The sequence below is a fragment of the Idiotropiscis lumnitzeri genome, chromosome 3 (genome assembly GCF_059441095.1).
Source record: "Idiotropiscis lumnitzeri isolate Australia: NSW breed Sydney's pygmy pipehorse chromosome 3, RoL_Ilum_1.0, whole genome shotgun sequence".
Lineage (NCBI taxonomy): Eukaryota > Metazoa > Chordata > Actinopteri > Syngnathiformes > Syngnathidae > Idiotropiscis > Idiotropiscis lumnitzeri.
Genome location: NC_142393.1, coordinates 18909414 through 18921599, shown reverse-complemented (window position 1 = coordinate 18921599; position 12186 = coordinate 18909414). Strand labels below are relative to the sequence as shown.

Sequence of the window (12186 nt, the reverse complement as noted above, 5' to 3'; positions counted from 1 at the left end):
ATTGATGTAAAAACAAGTTATTTACGTTATTATTAAGAAAACTGCTAAAGCTGGGTTTATTTGTGGGGCTGAGTGTGGAGGCCAAAGTTGAACCCAAAAACAGGGAAGCAATAGAGCAGGATGTACTTGCCAAAAAAAGGCAAACAAAGCACTGGAAAAAATATACACTAAACAAACAAGGTCCTAAAAAAATAAATACATAAAATTAACCCAACATCAGTTACCAAAAACACCACAAATTAATGAGCTGAGAAAAAAAACTGAAAGAAGACAGCGGATGACAAAGAGGTACACATGGACAAGACATGATTGAAAGGCACAAATAACAAAGCTGACAAGAACAAGCGATCACGAAAACCGACCGTAATGAGTCAACGAGATCAAGAAAGAGGGAAACAAGACAAACATGAACCAAAACTATCTTCAAAAGAATGCAAAAGTCCACAAACACACATATTAAAAAAAAAACGGAGAAATTGAGCTCTTGAATTAAACTCTGTTTGTTGTCATCATTATATTTGTTTAAACAAATGCACTTTTTATTGCTTTTAAAATGAACAAGAAACTAGTATTGTCCAATGATTTCTTCCATGACTGGATTTTCAACTGCAGGGTGTGGCTTCAATTAAGAAGTTTCATGTTGTGTTACAAAAGTATTCACACCCACAAGGCAACGCATACTTTCTGTGCACAGAACAAAGGAAAAATGTGTTTTGCACGAGGAGGCGAGTACAATAATAAAAACCTAGGGTGACATGGTGACCACGTCAATTTTCAGAAAGTGACATCAGGATTTTGTGCTAGTCCAATCAGAGGAAAGAAAGAAAAAAAAAACTTATTATTACAGTACATACAGCCAGTGTTTTGTGGGTGTGGCCTAGCTAAGTGGATGTCTTCTTAGTTTACAAAACTTTTTTTAGTTGGCCGAGATTAGAACGAATTCTATTGACTCTTTGCTGTCTTGGCAGCTTTGTAAATGCTATTTCCTGCATCTTATTGGAAAATTATTCAAGTACATCTAAATTGACTTGACTTGTCATGCTTTATTTGCTCACTTATCCTTTTTCAAAGTGCGAGAGTTATGTGTTACGAAGCAGAACGTTTCTTCATTATTCGCTAAAATCTAAGGTGTAATCAGTTTACTTCAAGATTTTGAGATGCTCCCTAGTTGCTTGACGGTCCAGTGGCGGGCTAAATCATTTGACATTTACACGAGGATCAAAAGCCCAAATGTATTTTCCACCGCCCCGTGTGTTATGCAAATCTCTGTGTTTTAATAAAGGCGCAATGAATAATTCAGGTACTGTGTTCCTTCAAAGTACAATGCAGGAACAAACGAGCTTAAAATAGTTGTTTTGCAGAGATAAAAATTGACAATGCAGTATTTTTTGAGAACGTCTAATAACCTGGCTTGCTCGTCCGTTCCTTACGCGGCTTTAATAACCCGGTTTAACGAGGACAGCATGCCAGACGACCGATTACTGGTAGGCAGCGAAGAAAAATACTTTTAATTTGTTGACAAGAAAACTGGATCCCAGTTACCTCAAGCATATTCGATCAGATACTGCTCGCCAACCTTTAGAGATTAATTGGGTGATTAACAAATTGATTGGAAGAGCATGCGACAGTGAGTTTATGCCACAGTAGTCCTACATTAACAATATAGTTCGTTACCAAAATTGTTGTAAGCTTCTGCAATCATGAATAGACCCGGATTGCATACTTTTTGATCGGCGGGACACAATGGGTTCTAAAATTTGACAGAGGGGCTGGACCAGAAGCAGATGGATGGAATGTTTTGGTAACCTCACCTCATCGGATAAAAAAAAAAATACTTTTAATTTTAAATGAAAGTCAACAAAAGCATTACAACAATATAAATGTCTTTGAAAAACCACAGTATTTAGAAAATAAAACATTTACAAGGTTTATTCATTTAACTTTTTTCAAGTTCGGCGGGCCAGATTAAAACGTTTAACGGGCCGCATGTGGTCCTCGGGCCGTAGTTTGCCAACAACTGCTTTAATCAAAGTATAGTTTTAATGCTCAACTATGCTTTTTGTTTTGTTGTCCATCCTCTTCTGTACACTTTAGACTATTCAGGGTTGCTCGGAATAAAATGGGCCATCACGTTTTGTTGCTTTTATTAACTTTGGTACTCAAAGCGCTTCACACTAATAACTCAGCTGGAGCGTATCCTGGCTGACTCTGAGAAAATGGTGGACTGCCTTCACTAAAGTCAAGCGAATGTACCACTACATATTGGTACATTCATAAAGTTTCTTGTTTTTCGTGAACACTTGGGTCTTTTATGCTCATGTACTCTATTTTATTGTCGGTCATGATGGTGGGAATGGGAGAGCTTAGCATGTTTCAGAACCACTGTGTTAATTCATCGACTGGATTTTTTTTTTTTGGGGGGGGGGGGGATTTTGGTTAGCAACAAAGTTCAAACCGTCTCCACAATTAACTCTTTTGTGTCTGTGTGTGAACAATATAGTATTTATCAACTGATATACCGTAATAACAGTTACTACCACTTTAATCCCCTGAGGAACTGAAGAGGCACCCATTTTTGGAGCGTTTGATTGACGTAGATGACATATCTGGCACATAAATGAGACAAGGCACCTATTAGAGTGCAACCAAACGCTATTTTAGAATATTCCCGCGTTTTAGGAATGCGGGAAAACTGGGACCTTTCCCAGCGAGGTTTGTGACGGAGGCTGGACACACCCCCACACACAGAAAGGCCTGAGCTAAAATACATCTTAAGGTGCAAAACACTCTTCCCCACTGCCTCTGACATCTTCATCATGGCTCGTGCTTTGTTTGAGGGAGATTGATGAATAAATTGATAAATGCTGCCTTAGCTATCGAAGAGAATCCAGTAGCGTTCTTGCTGTTGCGTATACGAGAAAAGGGAATCCTGTTAGTTGCATTGATCTTGTTCTTACGTCTCATGCGTTGTGGTTGATGTAACAAATCCAATTGGTCTTATTTTTCTGCTCCACAATGAAAACGCGAAAAGACAAGGTTGTTTGACATTTTCTGAATGGTTGTTCGAAAATATTTCACGTACTCAAATTATCATTTGAGAAACGCGTCGCTGCTGTGAACACAAACAAATCGAAGTCATTTGTCATCAAGTTTAGGATGCCATTTTTCACAAACTGTAAGAAGGTAAATATATTTTTTTTGTATGAATTTCGCCGTGCCATGCTGTTGCTCTGACAACTCTGGGCTAAAGGAAGAAAGGTGAGAATTATTCAACACCCACACATCACTTCAATGTCTCTTATCTCATCCCGCTTGCAGTCGATCTCATCAAATCAAACTTGAAGCTAAAAGAAGCCGGACAGTATCCTTAAAAAACTGTCTCACATCAGCGTCTGGGCTTTTTTTTTTTTGTTCAGTGATTTATCAATGGAAGCACAATTTGGCATTGTGCAAGTGAACATCCCTGCGTCCACTTTGTCTTGCCCGTGTCTTCACTAAATCTGTTCTCTGACATTGGCAACCTGACTTTGCAATTATATTATCAATGCATGTCTCATTAGTTTCTGACATGGCTGAATGTTCCTGCCTACTCCTGCTCTGACACACTCGCACACACACCTACACGTACGCACACACCCCTACGCAGACACGCGTATACACTCATGCCCATGCACACGCACGCACTCATACACACACTCTTAAATGTTTTCTGGCATTTTAAAATGTCTGGGCTTGCATGTAAAGCAGTTTAGCGTGGAAATAATAGCCCTCTAAAAGGATTCTGTCTCTGCAGAGTCGTCCCGTTACATTTGCATTTGAGTGAGACAAATTCAATTTGAGCAGAAGGTGAGTGGCGTGCTTTGTTTGGGTGACAGAGGAATGATACAAACAGGCGAGGTGGACCCATGGGATGCCGAGTCGGTCGGGGGTGTTCTTCCAATTATTTTGGCGCCGAGTCTGACATGTCTGAGCACTGAGTGAGTGATGTGGTGTGCTACAAAAGTCTTAGTTGAGTTTAGTTAGGATTTGTTTCCCAGCAGTCCAAAGGTTAAAATTGTCGTTGAAGTTTATGAAAATAAGTGATTGGAAGACAAAATGCATCGGTAACTAGCAATATATATATATATATATATATATATATATATACATATATATATATATATAAATATATATATATATATATATATATATATATAAAACACGAAAACTAGATCCGTTTTTTTTTTCGCACGTTGATTGGTCTTTTTTCAATAAATGAAAGGCTCTGAAACTGTGAAGAACACCTTCTTGAAAACCAACATCTTTACCTTTTTGTCTTTTTCTTTTAATGAGAAGCCCATATTGACTTCAAACGCTATGGGCAAGTAAAGGCCACTGGAAAAAAAAAAAAAAAGACTACAGTAGCATTCCGATTCGCTGTCAAGGTCACATCCTTTGAGTCTGACTTCCTTTTCTTCATCCCAAAATGTAGTCAGAGTAGTAAAGTGCAGAACATGAAACAACATTAAGCGCTCAATTCTTTTTTTTTTTTTCTTTACTGGTGAGAGTGTTGCGAGTGTGTCCTTGAGGCCGTTCTCCCACTAGATTTTTGGTGGTCCATTTCAGAAGACAGAGTGGTGACATTGCGATAACTCGTCATAGTGTTGCTTTTGCGTACCGATTCTTCACCGGCTGCTTAAGAGAGCACCTCGGCAAACACCTGTCACACACACTTACCCTTGCTGTGAACCCAACCGCGTACATTATGGGTGAGATGTTCATGTGTGTAACGTTCACTCGCCATCATTCTACACTGGACAGTCCGATTGTGAAGCAACATTTGCAAATGTTGCATTCGTGTGCACGTATGACGCGGAAAGTTTAAAGCCGATGAGTGCTTTTTGCCTCAGGGTGTTGGGGCGAACAGGTTATTGATTTCCTCGCACCAGGCAATTTCCAAGGCACTTAGCCGAAATATCGGCACTGATCATATTGACTGTTAAGAGAGGGGGTGATCTGCTTTAAACCGAGATAGATGGGTTTGTGTGTCTGTGCGTGCAAAAAGTGGCATGGGATGGCATGGATTGCCAGCGCCTGGGGTGAGACCAATTATTTGTGCCAGTCCTCACTCCACAACCACGATGGGCGGAGGGAGAGTGCTAGCAGCTGGGAGATTGAATCGACTGTCATGACTTTAGATTTTAATAATATTGAATCCCAATTGAAACATGAAGGATGAAGTGGACATTGAATTTATGGTGACAGTGATAATTCAGCCAATAATTCTTTACGCACGGCAATGACGCATATTCGTTTTTTTCTTTAAAGATTTGGGGAGTATTAAAGGGTTAATTCTGACCTACACAGAAATTCAGGTTACCGTATTTTCCGGACTATGAGCCTGAAAAGTCTGAAAACGGTTCAATCTGCGGAAATATTAAAAGCGACATTTGGGATTTTCTTAACATTGCATGAGCAGTCCTTTGAGGAAAAGCCAATATCACCTCCACAAAATCGTAAATACTGTGATTATCGATTTTTTATGTTTACAGGTTAAAGTGTAGAAGAGTTGGGATGTGCAGAAAAATTTGGAGACATTTGGGAACGCAAACTTTTTTTAGACTCCATAGGCAAGCAGCCAGTTCGGACATCAATGCCAGAGATGGAGCTCTGTGTCCCGAGAGCAGTGAGTTTCATCCTGCAAGTAAAATAAATCGTAGGCCGGTGGGGCGTGCACTTGTTGATGTGGGCACTGAGAGCCAATGTCGGATGGGAAGCGGAGTGAGAACCCCCAGAGGTTGGCTTGGTGAAATTTCAAAGGTGGACACACCCGCGACCCTTGTGAGGATTTGCGGTGCAGAAAATGGATGGATGGACTTTCAAAAATTCGGAGCTCCAGCCAGGGGACCGACTCTCCAGTCATATGTGGCCGCTTCGATTGTGTCATTTTTGGATACGCAGTGTTGGATTTGGAAAAAAGTAAATCAACTAAACCCTTGAAGAATGAAATTTTATATACTGTATAATGACTTATGAACAATTCATCTCACGAAAAGCCTCTCAGAATTGTGTTCATATCTTGGGGACTTATCAAAGAAAAAAAAATTTGCAACAGCAGGTAAGCTGCTCATTTCCTTTTTCTTTTATAAGCAATGTTCCCTCTAACTTTTCATACGTCAGATCATTCACACAAACTCCCTGAGAATTCTTTCGACCACGGTGAGCAACATCAGACATGCACATGGCAGCAAACCAGTATCATACCTGTCTAAAACCTGAGTTACATGATGGAGGTAATTTACGACAAAAATTCAAACCTTGCAGTCTCTAAACTGAAGATATCATCGGATAGAAATTTGTACCACATAAAACCCGTCAAGGATTCTGGATTTTATGCCACTCTTTGTCATGAATCGACCTAAATTGACTTCAATTGTAAATGGGAATTCTGTAATATGAATCATTTTAAATGAATTATGGCTTCAATATTTACTATTTTACAATACAAAATATATGACTTGAATGACGCTATTTACCAACAATGTTGCATAATATTTTTACTAATCATACTGTAAAAAGTGTTGAAATCCTTCACTCAAGGATTTGAAAGACATTACCTAGACCATCAAATCAGCAAATTTTCATACTTTTTCGATTCACACTGTTTAGATTAGACCATGGGTAGGGAAGTCCGGTTCCTGCAGAGCCATATGCTGCCCCTTTTAACGGTCTCCCCACTTGCCCACCTGATTCAAATGATCAGGATCGTCTCAGGCTTCTACAGAGTTTGTCGAAGTACTGGTCATTAGAATCAGGTGTGGTGGAGTAGGGAGAGCTCTAAATTAGGCCGGATATGGCTCTCGAGCAACTGGAGTTTTTTTACCCTTGGCTAAGATGATGCTAAACAATAATATTCAGAAACATTAATATCAATATTTAGTAGGGGTGGGATCGATTCACACTCCTCCCGATTCGATTCAAATCACAATACTTGAAAATTAGACATATCATGATCATTGATTATACTGTAATTTGCGATTGTACAGCATTTCTAACCCAAAAATTATAGTTCTACCTATCTATCCGTCCGTCCATCCATCTGACTTCATGGCTCACAGTTTGTTGTAATTGACTGTTAAACAGATAAGTATGACTAAAACTACTTCTGCTCTCGTATGCAAACGCACAGCAATCAAACTGATGTTAACATCGCGACCTGAGCTGATTCTCAACTAGGGCTTGTGAAAAGGTCTCCTGCATGTCCTCACGTAAAAAAAGGCCACTTTTGTGTGACCCGCATGGCAGCTTTGACCAGCGTAATGGTTTGTTGTTGTTGTTCTGGGGTTTTGGCATCTGGCGGGTAGAAAGCAATTTTGAAACGGATGAGGGCGTCATCCCTGACAATAGCGGGATTATCGCTTTATATGACCTTTATCTTGCCATGAGCCAGCGAGTGCTTTCCAGACTGCTTTATGCCAGGTCTGCTTTGGGTATTTTTGAATCAGCAGACAATAGACGGACTTAACTCTGAGAGGCTGTTTGCTCAAAACGGACACGGAAAACCATCCAACATGAACATGGAAGATGTTGCGGGCTCAATAAAATGATTCATTACCGCGACTCAATTCTCATCACATAAGCCCCAATAGTGAGTAATTTGCAAAATAAAAAAGATTGCAAATGATTATGTACAATTCTCTGCAGTTTCCGCTTAGATAATATTGATCAGAATATGTTGGTTGTCCCTGTAGAATTTTATTTGATAATTATTTGATGATTGCATAAGCGTGCAAAATGTTTGTGTAAGTTGTCCTTTTTTTTGCCAGTTGAATTGTGACTCTCGCCACATTTTTTTCACATAAATATCACTCTATTTTATTTTCAGTGCATGTACATTTGCTCTGGATTTTTAACAGATGCAGTGTGTACTGTGTATTATGCAGAGTTGGGCTTCGTCAGACCGTCACTAAGTTCTTGTCAGTATTTCAGGCCGGCCCACGTGGCCCCAGTCCGTCTCACGAGCTTTTGTGTGGGACCGTGTTTTGATATTTGTTCGAATATTTTTTTCAAAATGCACTTATTTTAGAGCAAGCAAATTTCAATGATCTGAGAAATATACCAATGCGACTGAGAAAGAATGTAATACAGTGCAAAATGTGTGTTGTTTTTGAGGCAATTTCCTTAACCTATTTCGGTTGTATTGACACCTTAAGCCCCTACTAGGTGTGATTATATTTCCGACTTTTTTTTTAACAATTGAGCACACAAACTCTGCCTCGTAACAAGTGACAAGGAAAAACCTAAAGCAGAAAACTTTGAGCTACACAGGTATGTCATAACAAATAATAATAAAAATATTCCCTTTATTAGTCCCACAATGGGGAAATTCAAGATTCGAACCCAAGCCTCCTGGGGAGACTGGGTCCTGAACGCAGCGCCTTAGACCACTCGGCCATCCTGGTGTGATAGTTAAGTTTGGATTCAGAAAGGTTCAGAAATAACAGAGTTAATCAGGGAGCTCACGTAAATGTTTTGCATTCTAGACAGGCTGTTCAGTCAATCATCCGCAATCTTTGCTAGTTGGATATTTTTCTGTTTTTGTAGTCCTGAATCAAAAGCTAATGTATATTCCCTGAGAGCAAAGGTATTGCAATAATTGGTGCCATGGGAGACGCTTCAGTAAAGACTGACAACAATTTCACAGTTCTCTTCTTCCCTTAAGGTTATGTTTAATCAAGTCAGTTTAAAAAAAAATCAAATATGCATCTGCCGTGCACCACATGATAGGCCCAAAACAACAACAACGGCAACTCGACTTCATTTTAAAATATCGCTCTCTACAGTCCTGAACAACTAAAGAAAAAGAGTTTCAAGCTAATAAAATATTCAGCACTTATTTCATTGGAATCATGTAAAGTATATCCTTGATTAATAATTGAGCAATATGCATTATGCATGATGAGACTAAAGAGAGGTCAATGGTGGGGTAAAACGGAATTTCTGGATTTGAATTTTTGACCTTTTGGAAGCGCACACAGGTTTCTCCCATTTGTGTTTCTTCGGTCAATTGGGGCATGTAATTGACTGGTCAGATTCTTAAAACTCAATTATCGTGTAAGAGAAACAAACATATCAAGATGATCAATAGTAAGTTTCTTGCTTGCTCCTGCTAAATGGTTTCTTAGAATGGCATTATGTCCTTGGATAAATAATAAAGTCTTAACAAGACAAAACCCAAAAATAAACAGTAACTTTATCAACTGCTTTGAGGGACTAATTCTTTTGTTTGGTTCTATTGCAGAAGGATCACAATTTGAAAAATACCTGCTTCCATTCATAAAAAAAGGTATAAATGAGTGTATTCATAAAGGCAGATCTTGTATGGATATTGATGCACGTTTACTGGTGAACAAGTCTAAAATGATGGTTTGTCTTTGTGCGCTCTGCGATTGGCTGGAAACCAGTTGAGGTTGTACCCCGCCTACTGCATTAAGACAGCTGGGATAGGCTCCAGCACACCCGCGACCCTCGAGGGGAGAAGAGGTTTGGATGATGGATGGATTTTCACTCTTTGCATTTGTTATTGGCCTGCTCCACTCTGAAGCATGTGCTCAGCCCTTGCTTTAGCCAAGCAACTGGTTCAAAAGCAGTCCAAACTGCAATAAATTTGCTCCGTGTTATCAAGACATCATTTAGCGCAAACAGATGTGTGATATACTGCATGTGGAGTTTCCAGACACGGAGTTGCTTTACATTGAAGCATTTTCAGTTCGAACGGACATGAGTCAAACTTACACCTTTTACAGTAAAGGTGAGCAAGTTGCCACAATTTTTCCCTCACAGGACTTACTAAGTTTTAATTTGTGTTATGATTCTGTCATAGATGGACATACGTATCGTTTAAATTTAAATCTTAAATGTTTGCTCGTTTATACTTTCTCCTAGTACTCCAACTTTCTCCCACTTACTTTGTGTTAATTGAAGACTAAATTGACCACTGAAATGTGAGTGTGAATGGTTGTTTACTTCTATTCTCTGTGCACTGCCATTAGATGGCAAGCAGTTCAGGGTGTACACCGTCTCTCGCGTACAATCCGCTGGTATGTCCGCTCCAGCTCACTTGCAACCCCCAAAGTGGAGTCATGAAGAAAATGATGATCCAATTAAACAACTTGTTCCAGAATTTCTTAATTTCCATCCTGAAGACAGAAAAATCCTGTGAATCCCCCCAAAATAAGGCCAACATTTCAATTATGTTTTATAATATGTGTTGGTTCTGATCACACGTGTAAGCACAATATATCAGAAGAATGTGATTGACAGGTAAAAAAAACCTTTTTTTTTTATTAATTATCATAATAAAATCCTCAATCCAATCATTCAGTTCATTGTCTTAAACTATGTACAAAAACACTTGTCTTTACAGTCCCTTGGCAACATTTGTTATAAAAGACATTTCTATTGCTTCATATTTTAGCCATGTGCTATATGTAATGTTGAGAAAGCCAAATATACAGCAATTCTTGTCGGAATATGAAAGGAAGCTTGACATTATGCAGTGACGGGGCCGAATCCATTAGGCTCAGTGACAGATCCTCCTTGTTTGTGTCCTGAATATTCCCCGATAAAGGAGCCGTCCTCGCTGAATTCTCCGCCGCCATCGGCGTAGTCGACCAGGCTGTCTCTGCTGACGCTGTCCCCGACCGCATCATCGCCATTCAGGGAACACAAGCTGCCCCTCAGTGGCTTTTCATCACTGTCACTGTCATCAACAACAGAGCAGGATCAGTAGTGCAGCGCATATACAAAGACAAGCGTCACGTATGGCCCGAGGAGAGCTCTTTATAACACAAACACACAACATCACACAGAGCAGAAATGCTGAAAAAGCAAATCATGTACGGACTATCAAATGTTTGGCCACAGGAGCAGCCGCCCAAACTCACAAGGCAAGTTCTCCTGGTGCATCAAAACGAGTTGCGAGCAGAGTGCAGATGCAGCGGCGGCATGGCACAAGGGAGGCAGCGAGGGCTTGCTACAATCACTTCACTAATTGCTAATTGCCCAGACTCCAGGACCAGAGGCAATTTCAAATCTCTTTAGAGCCCGTGATGGAAATTGCAAGAGTCTAGCTCATTCTAAACACTGAAAAAGAACAAAGACGTGTGCGTGTGTGTGTGTGCGCGTGAGGAGGGTTGGTGTTGAAGGCTGAAATTGAGAAAGGGAGAGGAATAAGGAAGTGGGCTGGAGGAGACCGGTGGGGGCGTATACAATTCCAAACAAACAGCCTGTCATTCCCGGTATTCCCAAGGTGCGCACACCAGGACTGAGGAGAATAGATGCCAATTTAAGAGCCGGCAACTGGCCAACTTTGCTGGTGTCGCGCTACAAGACAGGAGGTCACCTCAAAACAGGATATTTCTCCCTCGCTGTCCTGCTTTCTAATTCCCTAAACCACTCGCCCTCCTTTGGTTTAGTATTCACAACACAAAGCAGTAATGCACAGAGCTGGATGCTATTTATCAGTGAGAGTTGTGTCTTCCCTTGGGGGCGACTTTAAGGGAGGTGCAGTAGCTTGAGAAAGATGAAGGAAAAATTGATTTAAACCTGTCCTCAGCGCTTAACTTTAAATGTAAAGTGCTTTTGTGATCCTGAAAAGCGCTACTTCAATCCTATTTATTATTAAAAGGCAAAATGCATCCAATTTTAGTTCATGCAGTGAGATTGCATCCTCGGTGAGAGCCAAAAATCAGGCTGATAATGAGGTTGCACATTAGCAGAATAATTAAATGCAATGTTTCGACAGTAATGCAAAAAAAAAAGTTACTCGATTTGAAATTTCACAAAATGAGCTTTTAAATCGGTGTTGTAGCCCACAATCCAAGTGTGGAACGTTTTGTAATGTTGGATCTTTTAAACACAAAGTAATACGATTTCATTTTTGTCATAACGCCCATTCTAAACTGACAGCAGCTGCTATTACAGAAGAGTCACATAAAGTACTTAAAGAAACAATTGTGGCACACTATAGTACGACGCCTTTTGAGCTCAAAGACGCACGTAAAGATTTCAAAGGTCTCCTTCATGTGGACTTTTAATAAGCAATCTTATCTTTCCTTTTCTATTCTATTCCATTAGGCAGTTTTACCATGCAGACCACATGCGGTCCACATTTCAACTCTTATCAAACCTCCTTTGGCTGATGAT

The 12186-nt window shown here is 39.9% G+C and overlaps 1 protein-coding gene across 14 annotated transcripts in view; it reads right to left on the bottom strand.

Moving 5' to 3' along the window:
* Positions 1–10295: 10295 nt before the first annotated feature.
* The window catches only part of LOC148340226 (neural cell adhesion molecule L1-like protein), a 60728-nt gene continuing 58837 nt past the window's right edge, over positions 10296–12186 (bottom strand). For 12 of the 14 annotated variants that reach the window (XM_088289626.1, XM_088289625.1, XM_088289630.1 and 9 more), the window contains one exon: positions 10296–10741. In XM_088289626.1, coding sequence (XP_088145752.1) covers positions 10531–10741 — 211 coding nt within the window. In that variant the 3' untranslated portion in view covers positions 10296–10530. The remainder of the gene's footprint in view (positions 10742–12186) is intronic. The other 2 variants (XM_088289633.1, XM_088289634.1) reach the window with 1 other exon arrangement.